Source organism: Mustela nigripes, chromosome 13 (assembly GCF_022355385.1).
Source record: "Mustela nigripes isolate SB6536 chromosome 13, MUSNIG.SB6536, whole genome shotgun sequence".
Lineage (NCBI taxonomy): Eukaryota > Metazoa > Chordata > Mammalia > Carnivora > Mustelidae > Mustela > Mustela nigripes.
Window position 1 is genome coordinate 104,367,803 of NC_081569.1, and position 16,759 is coordinate 104,384,561.

A 16,759-nucleotide genomic window follows, 5' to 3' on the forward strand; every position below is an offset into this window, starting at 1 on the left:
CTTCCTGCTGAGCAGGGAGCCCGACACGGGGCTTGATCCCAGGGCTCTGGGATCATGACCCGAGCCGAAGGAAGACACTTAATGACTAAGCCACCCAAGTGCCCCAGAATATTCTATTTTAAAAGATGATGGGTTGACAAGTCATGCATCCTACTCTCTGCTGCACTGTCTTTCAGACGCGCACCAGTGTTTCTCGTAACTCGTGCTGTTCACCTAGGATATTTCAACAAAGCTGAGACCAAAGTTTTCAAAAAGCACAAACTAATGCAATATAGGCATTTTATGATGAGTATAGGTGAATATATTCTGTTTTGTTTTTAAATTTACCCCCACTTTTCTTCCTTTGTGTGCTTTCCCATGTAAATTAAAATGTTAAATAGTGGTCTTATATGAAATTTTCCCTCCCTTCAAGAAAAAAGGTATTCTGAACTACGAGATTGCCATTTGTCCATATAGTGTTTGTGTGTAAAATAGAGAAGGGTATGCTCATACCTCCTTACTGCCATCTGGTGCGAAGTGGTCATAATACACAAATGCTAGATACCCCCAAAGTGTAAGGTGTCCTTTGATAGCATGCTCTTGTGCAGTGTAAAAACTACAAAACTATATACATAGTAGTCTTAGTCTTGCTCAACTCCTAGATGAAACTTCATTTTTTAAGATGAGAACAGATGGATTCTAAATTTTGAATATGATAAAATCACAAAACCTTATACCTTTTCACTTAAAAAAATACATTTAGGTTTGCCATTTTGAACTTGTTTACAATATGATCACCATGTGAGCAGAATTTTTATGTTTTATAGTTTCTTACGGCCTAATTTATTATTTTTAAAAATAATTTACTATAAAATAAATACGTTTTATAGCTCCTTACAGCCCTTATTATTTTAAAAAATTCTTTAAGTTAATGAGAATGATTTTTTTTGCAAGAAGGTAGCTTGACTAGGGGCACCTGGGTGGCTCAGTTAGTTACGTGTCTGCCTTTGGCTCAGGTCATGATCCCAGGGTCCCTCTCTGCTCAGCAGGGAGCCTATTTCTACCTCTGCCTGCTGCTCCCCCACTGTGCTTTCTATCTCTTTCTCTCTAATAAATAAATAAAATCTTAAAAAAAAAAGTTTGCTTGCCCATACTTTTATGTCTTTTAATCAGAAGAACATTTAAATTTTGGGGAATTCAAATGGCTCATTTTGTACATCTCCTCTTTTCAGAATTATGTTAAATAATTCTTTCTAGGGACACAAAATGCCCATCACATTTATTAATCAGTACCTATTAGACCTCAAATCAAACCACTTAATGTATTAACTTAATATAATTTCAGTACTAGTCCTTTGATTTTTCTTGTTCTTTTTTTTTTTAATTTAACATTTATTTATTTATTTTAGAGAGTCAGTACAGGGGTGAGGGGCAGAGGGAGAGAGAGAATCCTAAGCAGAATCCCTGCTGAATGTTGAGCCCGATGTGGGGCTCAGTTTCATGACCCCCAGATGATGATCTGAGCCAAAACCAAGAGTGGCATGCTCAACCAACTAAGCCACTCAGGTGCCCCGGTCCTTTGATTATTCTAAGGATTAACATAGCCTAAACGTGACACTAGTGAAAAATGCAAAATAGTTCTTTTATAAAATTGAGATAGTAATATTTTCAATGTGTTGTATATTTTACATGGAGTTTAATTTGAAGTACCCGCATTTAAGGCACAAATAAATGTATGACCAGAAATTTTTACAGGGATGTACTCAGAGATACATGATTAAGAGTTTTGTTTGGGTAGTAGAATTTTTATTCTAAAGTTACATTGGTAATTAAGATAGAAACCCTTGTAATATAAAATTTCCTTTTGCAGACTCTTGCTCATCGGATAGTGAAACAGAAGACCTTTTAGAAAAGAATTTGATGAATGAAGATCTTTCTCCTGATGGTAAAGAACTAGAAAAAAATGAAAATTTAAATGATGATAAAGTAGATGAAGAAAATCCAAAGATTGCTGCACATATATTAAAAGACAATGAAAGGATACAAATGCAGCCGTTAGAAACACTGAAGTTAGAAGTTGGAGAGAATGAACAAATAGTACAGATTTTTGGAAGTAAAGTGGAACACATAGAAGAAGTTAAGAAAGAGGCTGAAAAATCTCCTAAGGGAAAGGGAAGACGAAGCAAGACAAAAGACCTTTCTTTAGAAATTATAAAGATTTCATCATTTAGCCAGGATGAAGCGGGAAGTGAACCTCATATAGAAACTCAGAGTCTAGAATTTTCTTCATTAGACAGTAAAAACTTCTCTTCTACTACCGAAGATGAAACTGACCAATGTGCAAAAGAAAAAAAGTTGAAACGGAAAATACTGGGACAATCATCACCAGAGAAAAAAATACGAATTGAGAATGGAATGGAAATGACCAACAGCTTATGTCAAGAAAAGACCAGTGACTGTGTTGCATCTGAGGGAATGAAAAACTTAAATTTTGAGCAACATTTTGAAACAGAAAATGAAGGAATGCCATCATTAATTGCAGAGTCAAACCAACGCATTCAAGAATTGACTAGTGAAAAATTTGACAATCCCGCTGAAGAAACTGTAAATACTCCACGGAAAGAAGAAGAGGATGCAATGCCTCTGATTGGGCCTGAGACTTTGGTTTGCCATGAAGTCGATCTGGATGATTTGGATGAGAAGGATAAGACCAGTATTGAAGATGCAGTAGTTGAAAGCTCTGAGTCTAACTCTCTTGTTTCTATCCCACCTGCCCTTCCTCCTGTAGTACAGCATAACTTTTCAGTAGCTTCACCACTTACTCTCAGTCAAGATGAGTCTCGCAGTATAAAAAGTGAGAGTGACATAACCATTGAAGTTGATAGCATTGCTGAAGAATCCCAAGAAGGTCTCTGCGAGAGGGAATCAGCGAATGGGTTTGAAGCCAGTGTTGCCTCTGGTACCTGTAGTATAATTGTTCAAGAAAGAGAAAACAGAGAGAAGGGTAAGGACTTTCTAGGGAGAATATCAGCCTGTATGATCAGCCCCCAAATTAGTAAGTTAAGAGTTTTAGGAGCTCTTGAGCAGTAAAGTTCCCTCCCTCCCTCCCTCTTATTCATGCTTTCCTTTCTACCTCCCCCTCTCCTTTACCCTGCCTTAAAAAAAGAAAAAAGAAAAAAAAGAAAAAAAAAGTATATATAGAAATTTATTTGGAGTAGACAAATGAATAATTACAGCTGCTCTTGCCTGGCCGTGGCTCCAGAGTGGAGTATGAACTGGGGTAGTGGGAATCATGGCAGAACAGGTGTTTAGAAAGTTTCTTCCCCTCTCTGAGTTGTAGCTGAAACTGTAACCAAAGGAGGCATTATGCTTCGAGAAAACTCTGATGGAGAAGTATTGCAAGCAATAGTAATAGTTGTTGGATCGGGCTCTAAAGGAAAGGGTAGAGAGATTCATCCAGTTAGTGTGAAAGTTGGAGATAAATTCTTCTCCCAGAATATGGAGGCACAAAGTCGTTCTAGGTGACAAGGATTATTTTTTATTTGGAGATGGTGACATTCTCAGAAAGCACGTAGACTTATTAATAAATCATTATTGAAATGGCATCATAGGAAGCTGCTCATTCCTCTGAGTTGTGGAATCTTTAATCATGTAAATAATTTCCATGTCTCTTTTATATAAACTAATGGTATCCAAAATATATATATATATATATATATTTTTTCAATTGTCTCTTCCCCCTAATTTCAGGTCAGAAAAGGCCAAGTGATGGAAATAGCGGATTATTGGCAAAAAAGCAAAAGCGTACCCCAAAGCGAACAAGTGCTGTAGCCAAAAGTGAAAAGAATGGAACAGGTTGGTGCTTTCCAATGCTGGCTTTAGCACAGTGTTAATATTTTCAGCATTTTGTTGGTTCGATCATTTGTGTCAATTTAAAAATAAATTTGGTTTCAGGGCATCTGGCTGGCTTACTTGGTAGAGTATGTGACTCTTAATCTCAGAGTTGTGAGTTCAAGCCCCATGGTGGAATTTACTTAATTAAAAAAAAAAATTTTTTTTAAATGTTTGGTTTATTATGTTCTGGAAATAGCAGTTTTTCCACTGGTTTTTATTTTTTTTTTATTTATTTTTTTTTTTTAAAGATTTTATTTATTTATTTGAGAGAGAGACAGTGAGAGAGAACATGAGCGAGGAGAAGGTCAGAGGGAGAAGCAGACTCCCCATGGAGCTGGGAGCCTGATGCGGGACTCGATCCCGGGACTCCAGGATCATGACCTGAGCCGAAGGCAGTCGTCCAACCAACTGAGCCACCCAGGCGCCCTCCACTGGTTTTTAATCTGAAGGGGCTTGCCAGTTTTATTTGGAGCTGGGATAGCTGATTCTTTTTTTATGTTCATTTCATTTGTATTTCTTATGTAAAGTGGTTTAATATTGATGAACGTATTTGAGAATCTTGAATAATAGGAAAGGTCTTTTGAATGGAATGGTTTACTTGAATCTAGAAAAGCTGATTTCTAAATAGTATCATGAAAAACAAGAAGATAGTAAGATTCTTACAGAAACAAACAAGAAAGTAAATCAGTATGAATAGCATACATGAGAAAGACTTCTGTGTGGAATAAAACTAAGTTGTGGAATATAGCAGAAATAAACATGGTTGATTTTGACAAAGTCTTATCTCCAAAACATGCCTTCATACAAGGCTGAAAAGAAAATTCTAGGTTACAGTAGATGCATTTCCTATGGAGGGAGCATATAGTTTATATAAGATAAAAGATTATTTCAAAGGAAAACTTTTGAACCATATTTGAAGTTCTTAGAGCCACATGTGGCTAGTGGCTGGACAATACAGATACAGAGTTCAGAGGAGGAGTGATGGGAAATGAGAATGGAGAGTCAGCAGGAATTAGACAGGGCAACTTAATAACGTCATAGTGCCTGGCAGATAGGTTTGTTAGACGATCAAAGTGAACACCACCAGTAATGGGACTAATGGGAATCACGTACTACCTGACAGGATGCAACAGAAACACAGGAGCACATTGTGACACTCTTGTCAAAGGGGCATAACCTGAATATAATCATCAGGAACCACCAATAAATTCCAACTGAAGGGTCTTCTATAAAATAACTGATTTGTAATTTAAGAAGTTGCAAAGGTCATGAAAGTCAAGGAAAGAGGAACTGTTGCAGAGTTAAAGGAGGCTTATGAGACATGACAATTAAAAGCAGCATATCATTCTCGCCCGGACCCCATTGCTACAAAAGACATGATTGGGTCAAGTAGAGAAGCTTGTATAGGATCTGAGAATTAGGTGATAATACGTTTGTGTTCATTTCCTGATTTTGATTGTTGTATTATGGTTCTCTAAGTGTGTGGTGGTTCTAAAAATGTACCTACAAATCTGTTGATATTCTCCCCTTCAAGAGACAAAGCTTAATTCCCTTGAGTGTGGGCTAAATGAAGTGGTAGAATATGACTTCAGAGACTAGGTCATAAAAGGCACCGCAGATTCCTCCTTGCTCTCCCTTGGATCACTTGGTCTGAGGGAAGTTAGTTGCCAAGTCCTGAGGACACAGTAGTCTATGGGGAGGTCCACATGGTGAACTGAGCACATCCTGCCAACAGCAAGCAAGGAGCTGAGGCCTCCTGCCAAAAGCCACATGAGTGAAACATCTTGGAAACATAGTCTTCAGCTGCAGTGAAGTCTTCAGAGACCACAGCTTTCAGCTAAAGGCTTGACTGCAACATTGCAGGATTCTCTGAGCCAGACTATACAGCCAGGCTTCTTCCAGATCCCAGATATTGTGAGATATCTGGGATATCCAGATATCCCAGAGATAACCGTTTGTAGTTTTAAACTGTTAAGTTTGGGGCCAGTTTGCAGATAACTAATACGAGAAGAATGTTGAAATTTGTAAGAAAGAAGCACTGAAGTTACTCAAGTATGGCTGAGTAACTTAACCTTCTAAAGGGTCAGAAAAACATTTTTTGGTAACTGATCTTACAAGTTTTTTGTAAGTTTAAGGATTGTCTAAAATGTTTAAAAGATTAAAAAGAAAGGAGATAATCAGTTTTACTTTTAGGACTTCTTATTTGTCAAGAAGAAATGAATTTAAGAGATGGAATCACTGGGACTCAGTTATTATTAGTTACATATGAGGGACCTGCTGATGACCGTATGGAATACAGGAGAAGCAGCAGGTTGTTGGAAAAGTAATTGAGAGAATGTTGAATTAGGGGTACCCAGTATTAGGGAAGTAGGGGTCTAGAGCTTAGAAGAGTCTGTTTTTAGAAGATGATTATGTGAAGGATTGCAAGATGATAAAATTGCCATGGGAGAGTTGTAAAATGAAAAGAAAAAGAAGCAAAAATATAATTCAGTCTGGGCTGTCTTTATATGGGCATTGATCAGAGACAAATGCAGGTCACTAAACGCTAGTGGGTTTGAATGAGAAAGAAGTTTTGAATTCTATAGGATATGCAATATGATTAAAATACATTCAATGAATTTGGTGAATTATAAATGTTGGGACCCTAACAAGAGCATGGGAATATGATTAGAAGATGTGGAAATCAGGATAACAAAGAATTTCTTTCAAGAAATTCAACTTTAAAGAGAAGGAAAGAGGTGCCAGCTAAAAGGGGAAGGTCTCCTTCTGTTCCCTCCCTCTCTCAGGGCCAGAAGGATGTACGCATGTTGGTAGACTGGGAAAAGAAGCTGAAGATAAAAGAAGAGGGATAGTTGATGTTGGGCTATTTTAGAGGAGCTGTGAGTGGATGGTTTTAAGAGTACAGCTGAAGAGATTAGTCTTCAAAAGCATTCTCCTCTTTCTGAGCCTCCCCAAAAGTTAATAAAGACAGATGCAGGTAGAGGAGAGGCTGGGAAATTGAGTACGTAACATTCAACTTAGCTTTTTCAATAGAAGGCAAGGTTGGCGTTTGAGAGTAGGGAGGAAGTTGGGTATGAGAGATTGGGGGAAAAAGAAAAAGTAAAGCTGAGAGAATTCTAATTTGTTAAGAAGTGAAAAGCAAAAGCATATCTAAGTACAAATCTGGTGAAGAGGGACAGAGTTGCAAATGGTTATCTGATCACATTTTATTATATGTATGTTAAAGGAAGTGTATACATCAAGTATTTTTTGTGCTTTTTCATTTATGCAGTTTGGGTAGCTTTATGTCTTGTTTTAAACATAAATGGGACAATACTGTAAATATTATAACTTTGCTTTTTTATTTAACTATATATTGGATATTTTGCCATTTTTGTTCTTATAAACTTTAGCTCATTCTTTTTAACTTTGAAGTACTCAATAGTATACTTGGCCTTTGAACAACAGGGGTTTAAATTGTGCAGATACACTTACACAGATTTTTTAGAGTTCTGTTAATGTATTTCCTGTTCCTTATGGTTTTCTAACATTTTCTTTCTGTAGCTTACTTTATTGTTAGAATATACTGTATAATGTTGTATATAACTTATACACTCAGTGCTAATCAATTTATGGTATCAGGCTTGCGATCAGCAGTAGGCTTATTAGCAATTAAGTTTTTGGGGAGTCAGAAGTAAATGCAGATTTTTGAGTGCATGAGGGGTCAGTGCCCCTAACCCCAACGTTGTTCAAAAATCAAGTGTATATAATTTTTAACCTTTTTCCCATTGGTTGGCATTTAGATTTCCATTTCTTTACTTTAAGAAATTTGTACATTTGTACACTTATTTCTGTAGGATACAGACCCAGTATAATTGCTGGGTCTGCTGCATTTTGATATTTGATATTTTTTTCATTTATAATCTCTGAATCCATTTTTTCTTATTCTAGGACAAAGTAGTGATAGTGAAGATCTTCCTGTCCTGGACAATTCAAGTAAATGTACACCAGTAAAGCATCTTAGTGTGTCTAAGCCACAGAAGCTTGCACGATCTCCTGCAAGAATTTCCCCTCACATCAAAGATGGAGAAAAGGATAAACACAGGGAAAAACACCCGAATTCATCCCCTAGAACATATAAATGGAGCTTTCAACTCAGTAAGAAGCTTTAGAAAACCTGAATGTATTTTGTAAAAGTGATATTTACCTTAAAATGGCAAAATAACAAACAGTGGCTACCAGATCCATTTATGTAGGTTTCCAAATATTGTTTTATCAGTAATCACCACTTAGCATCTTAAACATAAATCAATGCCTTTTCATAATAATCTGATAAATATTAGAGAAAGATCTTCAGTAATGAAATAAGATGTGTGTTTGTATAATCAATGAAACTGAAATACCCTATTATTGACAACTGAAAATAACCAATGAATGAAAAAATCATTGATACCAAGAAACTACTTGGATGAATAACTACAATTACAGATCAGGGTTGCTGTGTATTGATGTTTTCTTGTGTTTATCTGATTATTTAAGTAATACATCATTAAGTAATACATATTTGGTATAGAAAATTTGGGATTTATACAGAAACCTTATTCATGGATTTAATTACTTTCATCCCTGCTTACAGAGCCTTATTTAGTTAATATGGAAAGTTTTAATAAACTCAAGCTTTTGATGATTTAGAGGTTGAGTTTTGATAGAACTGCCATCTTCTTTCTTCAGATAATTATTTTAAAATCCAAATTAACCTTTTTTCTCCTTTTAGATGAATTAGATAATATGAACAGTACAGAGCGAATCTCTTTTCTCCAAGAAAAATTACAAGAAATCAGAAAATATTACATGTCTTTGAAATCTGAAGTTGCAACCATAGACAGGAGGAGGAAAAGATTAAAAAAGAAAGACAGAGAAGGTAATTTGATTAGAGTTTTTCTTCCCTTGTTTTTCAAATATATGCTGTCATTTTAGAAGATTTACCTTAGTTACTCTTTGGATATAGTACACATTAATTGTTGTTTTTAGATCCTAGTTCTATCTTCTTTGTGATATTATTGAAATGAGTGCATCAACAGCTGAATTAATCAGTATGAGACTATTGAAAAGGACTGTGAACTATTTTACAAAATGTGTGATTTTATTAAATGTGGTGGGTTCCCAAGAAGAGTTAGTTACTCCCTCTGAAATTCACTCTTTGCTCAACAAATACTTATGGCTACCTCTTACTAGTTACTATATTTGTTATTATGAGGTTCACCAAAATTAGTGGGCATGTGGGTTATCCTCAAAGAGATGATCTTTTTACGATCATAAATTATTTCCTAAGGAAGGAAGTCAACAGAAGTTGAAATTGTTCAGCTCAACATTAATGTGTTCACACTATGTGCCAGTTTCTCTTCGAGGTGGTGAAAGCACAGAGATGAATGAGATACAGACTTTGATTTCAAAGATCTTAACTTCTAGCAGAAAGGGTGTGTGATGAGGGCATCAAGAGTGAAATCACCAAATACAGGAGTTGGTGAAAGGAGCGATCCCTTTGGATTGATCATGGAGAGAGAGTAGTGTCTGAATTAGACCTTAAAACTCTGTAGGACTGACTCATTACACATAGATAGATTTACACACATCTACCCCGTCTGCAAGCCCCACTAAAAGAGCAGTAAAAAAAAATGAAAAGCCCTGTACCCACAAAAACAGGATAATGGGAATAGCGGACCACAGCAGACCTAGAAATGTCAACAGTTTCTCTCTTGGAAGATAAAAAGCAGATGGACTGCTAAAACCTAAGCTTGTTTATCCTTGCAGTGGGGCAAAACAAAGAGCAATCCAGTCCATACCACATCACTCCAGCTCTGCAAGCAGGGATATAGGTGAGGCTAAAAATGGAGGTTGGTTGAAAATGGAAGGAGAAATTGCATCCTTTTGTCCCATCCTGTTATCCAAACTACCTTCTGCAGCTCTAGCAGAAAACAGAAAAATTAACTGATTGTGTAGACAATCAGTAACTGTAACTGTAGACTCAGGGACACCAGCCATAGCTGAAGGTGAGAGTGCAAAAGCAGAAATAATAAGCCTAAGCAAAAGTCTGCAGTAGTGAATGATGAAACCCCTGTCCCTTTTCCAACGGAAACTCTTACCTCTTGGCTTCCTGAAATCTGGCAACTAAGTTTATGTTCATTCTTCGGAGGAGACTGAAGGATTCTTCTGGAGAAGCTGGTCAACCCAAGCGGAACTAACAAAGAGACCAAATTTAGAGGTTCCTAAACCAAAAAGCAAGATCCTTGCCAAACACTACATATGCACTGCCCATCACTGAAAAGCTCCGCATACTCACACACAGCTTCCAGTTAGCTTTTAATGCCCCTCTCTTAAATATGGGAGCCCCAAGACCAGATGAGAAAGCTTCTACATAAAGGTAGGACCTGAGCCGAAGGCACACGACTGACTGAGCCTCCCAGGCGCCCCCCAAATATTATACTATTAATACAATTCAGAGACCAAGAAGGATCTCTAAAAATAAGACAGCAGGCATTTAAAAAAATGTAATAGAAGAGATGGATAACAAAGCTAAAAAAATCGCAATACATGGTCAAAAAGACAATAGGAGAAAAGAACTAAGAGAAGTATAGGATCTGGTCAAGAGATCCAACTTCTGAATCACAGGCTTTCCAGAAAAAGAGTACTGAACAAACACAGGAGGAAGCTGTCATCAGAGAAGTATTATAAGAAGAACTTCCAGAAACAAAGGATATGAATTAAAAGATGAAAGGACTCAACTGTAACATCTATAAAGAATGGGGGGAGAAAAATCACACCCAAAGCACTGTGAAATTTCAGAACCCCTTGGTTTACCATATAAAGGTATACCTAAAAAATGGGTCTTAGAACAGCATCAGGTTTCTCAGTGCACTAGAATTTAGAAGCCAAACTAGAAACTAGAAAGCTAAGAAGACAACATAGAATCCAGGAAACAAGGAATCCCACTTAGGAAAACAGTAAAGAAAAGTGATGAAAAGGGCGCCTGGGTGGCTCAGTGGGTTAAGCCGCTGCCTTCGGCTCAGGTCATGATCTCAGAGTCCTGAGATCGAGTCCTGCATCGGGCTCTCTGCTCAGCAGGGAGCCTGCTTCCCTCTCTCTCTTCTGCCTGCCTTTCCATCTACTTGTGATTTCTCTCTGTCAAATAAATAAATAAAATCTTGAAAAAAAAAAAAAGTGATGAAAAGATAGGTGATGAAAGCGATAGGGTGACCACTGCCTAGAGAGCCAACTATTCCAAGAAGAGGATGAATAGGAGGTGAGGATCCAGGTTCTGTCTCTTAAAAAAAAAAAAAAAAAGTAAATTATGTGATAGGGTTGCTTAAATTAAGAGTTGTCTGCCTGTGGCAGAGAGTTTGGGAGCTAATTTCTAATAAAATTACCTGTATCATATGTGATCTTGAATCACTCTAGTCCAAGTCCAGGAGTGTTAATTCCTAGAAATAAGAGCAAATGAAAGATTAGGCTTTCCATGTTTGTCCTTTTCTTTAACAACTGTAAATAGCAAGAAGCAGTCTTTTTTTTTTTTTTTTTTTTTTGGACAGAGAGAGATCACAAGTAGGCAGAGAGGCAGGCAGAGAGGGAGAGGAGGAAGCAGGCTCCCTGCTGAGCAGAGAGCCTGGTGCAGAACTCGATCCAAGGACCCTGAGATCAAGACCTGAGCCGAAGGTAGCGGCTTAACCCACTGAGCCACCCAAGCGCCCAGCAAGAATATGTCTTTACAGAACTTTTAAAACTTTTAAGAAGAAGAGCAAATGAGCAAGTTGAAATTTCTTCAGAGCACCCTGAAATGCTTTAAGTTTCCTAAAGTTGATAAGAGTTTCAGACAACTAGAAAGATTCTTTTATTACAATCTTCCCGTTTTGTTTTATTTTTTTTTTTAATTTTTTGTAGTGCAAAGTGAGTTATTGAAGTGAGATCCTGAGTGATTTCTGGAATATTAGAATTCATGGTAATGAGTTACATGTCACATTGATAGTACATGTACACACTGAGAGAGACATACTTAAAAATTAAAAATTTAAATAGGAACAAGTATGCAAAGTTTGGCAGGAGATGGGAGCTTTGCAAAGAAAAAAAAAACACCCCAAAAAAGGCTAATTACCAGATGCATAGAGTAGTGATCCTTAATTTGTGTTATGTCCTGGAGAGTTCTGTTAAAGTCATATGAGGATTTTTTTCCTGTTGTTAGTTCTTGGTTTTTTTAAGGTTTTATTTTTTTTTTTTTACATAATCTCTACACTTATTATGGAGCTTGAACTCACAACCCCGATATCAAGAGTCACACACCCTCCTCCTGACTGAGCCAGGCAAGTGCCCTGTGAGGACATTTTTCCAATCACACACTCACACTTCCATCCTGAGCCTAACACCATCAGGATTCTGAAACCTGACCTGGATAAGTGCTGTTGCTTAAGGGATGCTGTGTGCATTAGGTCTGCTGGGGCAGGGTGAGGGTAGGAAGCCAGTGGTTAGCTGCTTAGAGGAGATTCTCTGGGATGAGTGAATTCTCTTATGGTCCGAGAGCCCAGAGACAAAGGACGAACTTGCTACAGTGAGAATTTAACCCTGGTTGACCTTGTTTCGGTTTTGAGGCAAGGTGAGTTCCTTCCAGCTGTCTTTCAAGTTAGGGTTTAAGAGTTTATTATCTCGGGCGCCTGGGTGGCTCGGTGGGTTGGGCCGCTGCCTTCGGCTCGGGTCATGATCTCAGGGTCCTGGGATCGAGGCCCACATCGGGCTCTCTGCTCGGCGGGGAGCCTGCTTCCTCCTCTCTCTCTGCCTGCCTCTCTGCCTGCTTGTGATCTCTCTGTCAAATAAATAAAATCTTTAAAAAAAAAAAAAAAAAAAGAGTTTATTATCTCTTTTATCTTTACATTTTAAGATGCCTTTTTTGGACTGAGTTATTTGACCAGAGAGTGATTCCACTCACTTGTCCCAAACAGTTTTTGCTGACAGTTTGTTATTCCAAATGTTGGCACCATTTAAGAGGACTGTAATTGAAATGAATGCTAAGAAATTTACTTCTGACTTGCAGTGGCTGGGTATCTTTATGTGATAGTCTAAGAGGTCTGATGTAGTTATTTTGATTCCACAGTGTCTCATGCAGGAGCCTCCATGTCATCGGCTTCGTCAGACACTGGAATGAGCCCCTCATCCTCATCTCCCCCACAAAATGTACTGGCTGTAGAATGCAGGTGATGAACGTTTTCTCTGCCTTCCCAGCAGTTTGCTGCCATGGACATAAATCCCAAAATCCTGAAATACAACCACAGAAAGCACTCAACTGGTTTGACATTGCTAAGTATATCCTGTATACCTTTCCAAGCTGGATTGTATCTATTCCCTCTTTTCTCTTTTTTTCTGTTGCAAAAAATAAGCTGATTAATAATTGAAGGTTAGGCAGCCTGCCATATTTGTCATAATTTTTCCTCTTTAACTTTTTTCATTTTTCGTGAAGATAGAAAAAGGGCACTTAGCAAATTCAATTTGTATAATAAAGCTTTCAAATGTTATAGAAATCATAGACGAGCAAGTGCACATGATAAACATCAAAATATTATCCAGCTGAGTAGTGACTGCTGCACTTTCACTGAGATGTATTTGAACACTTGGTGAGTAGGGGGTTTATGTTGTTTTTTTTTTACTTGTTTTTTTATTTTTGTGGAAGCACTTGCTATTTAGAACTGCCAAAGTATATGTTCAGCAGTGTGCCCAGGTTTAAAGGTGTAAATGGGACAAAATAAATTGTGAAAGGAAGTGTAGTTGACTGAAAACTACAGTTGTAATAAGTCTTCCACTTTTTATAGGATTTTTGAGCACACAATTATGCAAATATTTTAATGTTTATTAATGTTTACAGTGGAATTGTGAATAAGTTTTCAGTGGACTATCTTATCCCTTGACAAAAATATTTTGTCTTTTTTCTATGTAATTTCAGAGTTTTTATTTTGTTACAAAAAGACAAAAATGAAATATATAACAACAATGAAGTTATTTAACAAGATTTCTAAAGCTGAAAATTTTGTGTAAAATAAGGTATTATCTTGCAACTTGTTAAATATATTTATTCAGACATTGGATGTTGTATTTTTATGTATTTTTTAAAATATTAATAAAATTGAAAAAAAGAAAATTCTAGGTTAATTCACTCTTTGGATGACAATAGCTCTCAGCTGTCCCTTTTACAGGAGGTTGCATCCAGTAGCTTTGCCTGTATTGAAGGGAGTCTGTCTCATTCCTTCAAACAGTATAGAACTATAAATGGGCATCTGGATCATTAAAGTATGTCCTCGTTTAGAAACTTTGGCAGTCCTAGTGTTTAAACTGTTTTGAGGATCAAATTTTTGGTTGCCCTTAAGATACTTTGTCATAGTTTTTATGTTTGCTATACTGCCGAATAAATTTCTATCTCCCAAAGTTGAGATACAACAACTAAGTAAAGCAACTATGTATGCTTTGTCTGTGAATTGTTCCACAGACTGATACATTTTGTAAATAATTCCAAAATCATGTATTTAAAGCATTTTTGCCATATACATTATGTAAAAAGGTGATTTTTTAAAATCAGTTTTTAAATTCATGTTTGTACATTGAAAGGGGTTTTTTTTAAACCTCCTTTTCTGTGTTTAATATGCTGTAGAGTAATAACCTAGATGCTCTAGACTGTATATCAGGATCTGATTTACAAGAACAAAGTCAGAGCCAAACACTAGTGATGGCATAGCATTACCGAAATCATTGTTTCTTAATTTCATTTTACCACATTGTGAACTTGTGATTCAGATTCCTTCCATTTTCGCAGAGAATTAAAAAGAAAAAAGTACTCTTGTAAAATGCACTTTTTTGTCTTTTCTTTGCAAAGCAGAAGTATTTCAATGTAAAATAAAAATGGAGCTCAGTGGGCAGTATTAATAAAGGCCATGTTTTAAACATAGGCTTTATATTTTTAGTTTTCATTTAAGTGATTGTTTTTTTTCCCAAGTGCCAGTAATTGAACAGTTGGAAAATCAGACTTTGCAAAACAGAGCATATTCGATATATTCATCAGTCTTTATAATAAAATATTTCTAGCACTTAATTATAAAAGTGAAAAATGTCATGTCATTCAAATCCACTTGGAACTAGGAGGCAACCTCAGATTCATACGTTAGAGATTTTAATGATTTCCTTCAGAAGCAATTCAGTGAATGAGAGAACTAGTTATCTACTTGAATACTATCCCTTTTAATCAGTATAAATCTGGTAATGAAGTATTGGGGCCTTGCTCCAGAGAACAAAATTATATATTCATTCAATGGGTATGTGGACACTGTTAGAATCCTTTTATTTTGGAGCTGGAGAGGATTATGAAATAAGTGCATACTAAGTATTAAATTCAGATATTAGACACATTTTGAGTTTAGCTAAATTTTGGATAGTGCTTGCATGTGATTAAAAAAGTAAAAGTGTAAAGACATTCTTTAACATCTGAAGTAGAAGGTGCTATCTATAAGGTTAAATTCTTAAAGATTATGGAGACTGTTTCATTATTCCATTGTGTGCTTTTATTGTTTGTTGTGTTTCTAGTTTTCCCGTCCTTCACTAAGAAACATGTTTGTACTTAGCATATACATACAATGTCTTCCATGAAATTGCTTTAAATTATGGAAATCCATACGGGTTAAACTATTAATTTATGTATCTTATTAAGTCCTAAAATCTACCTTTCTTCTAAACCCTATAATTTGACATAACTGTTAACACTGTGAAAGCACTGAAAGCTATATATTCAACCACACATTAAAAAACTATTACCAGAAGTCATTCATCAACAATTTATTGGTTATCTGCTAAGTGCCAGGCCCTATGCTAAGGCCCAGAAGTTACAACAGTGAACAAGACAGGAAAGGGTCCCTGTCTTTAAGCAATGTATAATCTAATGAGGTAGGTTATACACAGGTGCCATGAAATACATATAGGAGCCCAGCTTGGAAGACAAGGGTGGTCAAGGAACGCTTTGCAGAAAAAGCAACAGTAAAACTGAGCCCCATGAGGATAATGAGTTGGCGACGCAAATGGAAGGAGAGATGCGGAGAGGAAAGCACTCCAGGCGCATGGGGCTGGAAGGGAATGAGTCAAGGCAGGAACTGACTTGAGGTAGGAGACACAGGAGCCAGGTCATGCAGAGCCATTCATTTTGGAAATAATTCTTTCCAAATCATGCATTCAAAGCAGTTTTGCTTCTTTAAACCCAAACACTGCACCTGCCCACCTCTGCCTCTTGTTCCTCTTGTTTCCCCCATCACTCTATCCCTTCTTGACCAGAGCCATTTCTGGAGTGACTTTCTATGAAGCTTTTGCTGACTTACCACCACCACCTCCTTCCTTTATGCTCTCATAGCATTTTCAATCTATCATCTTACATGACAACTTACCTTGTATTATGTTTACTTAGGCATGTGTCTTTCCACCCTACTAGAAGTTAGTTCCTTATGTACTTAATCATACTTGTATCCCACAAAGTGCCTGATCTAGCACCTAATAATACACAGTAAGATGGTCAAAAACTATGTTTAAGTTGAGAAAATTTACTTTTGAATTGCTATTGTTTCTTGCTTTTACCAGTGATTCTTATGTACAAGTCAGACATTTATAAATTGTCTTTGTGGTTCTTTTCACAAGGTGATAATGGTAAAATACCATTTGAGAAGTGCAAAGTAGACCTGTTAAACTGTCTAATCCCCAACCCAGAGTATTTGTAAACTGAGTTTTTTCCCTTCTCATTTCTTCCTCCCTCTTCCATTACTCTATGTGGTTATACACAGATTTTTTTATCCTGTTGCAGGAAAACTACTGTATGTGATGGCATTCATCATTAGTGAAGATT

At 36.7% G+C, this 16,759-nt stretch overlaps 1 protein-coding gene, 1 long non-coding RNA gene and 1 pseudogene across 6 annotated transcripts in view; 2 read left to right on the top strand and 1 right to left on the bottom strand.

Moving 5' to 3' along the window:
• ARID4A (AT-rich interaction domain 4A) overlaps positions 1-14,842 on the top strand; it is a 64,601-nt gene extending 49,759 nt beyond the window's left edge. For 3 of the 4 annotated variants that reach the window (XM_059373287.1, XM_059373289.1, XM_059373288.1), the window contains exons 20-24: positions 1,850-2,983; positions 3,730-3,834; positions 7,804-8,010; positions 8,627-8,773; positions 12,989-14,842. In XM_059373287.1, the coding sequence (XP_059229270.1) occupies positions 1,850-2,983; positions 3,730-3,834; positions 7,804-8,010; positions 8,627-8,773; positions 12,989-13,092 (1,697 nt within the window). In that variant the 3' untranslated portion in view covers positions 13,093-14,842. Of the gene's footprint in view, positions 1-1,849; positions 2,984-3,729; positions 3,835-7,803; positions 8,011-8,626; positions 8,774-12,147; positions 12,204-12,988 lie in introns of those variants that run through there. The other variant, XM_059373290.1, reaches the window with a different exon arrangement.
• LOC131999989 (uncharacterized) overlaps positions 1-16,759 on the bottom strand; it is a 28,980-nt gene that overhangs the window by 1,326 nt on the left and 10,895 nt on the right. The window contains exons 2-4 of one of the 2 annotated variants that reach the window (XR_009399146.1): positions 11,277-11,330; positions 9,996-10,090; positions 2,856-2,942 (exon numbers count right to left, since the gene is read on the bottom strand). This is a non-coding gene — a long non-coding RNA (uncharacterized LOC131999989). Of the gene's footprint in view, positions 1-2,855; positions 2,943-9,995; positions 10,091-11,276; positions 11,331-16,759 lie in introns of those variants that run through there. The other variant, XR_009399145.1, reaches the window with a different exon arrangement.
• Positions 2,990-3,619, top strand: LOC131999988 (10 kDa heat shock protein, mitochondrial-like; annotated as a pseudogene).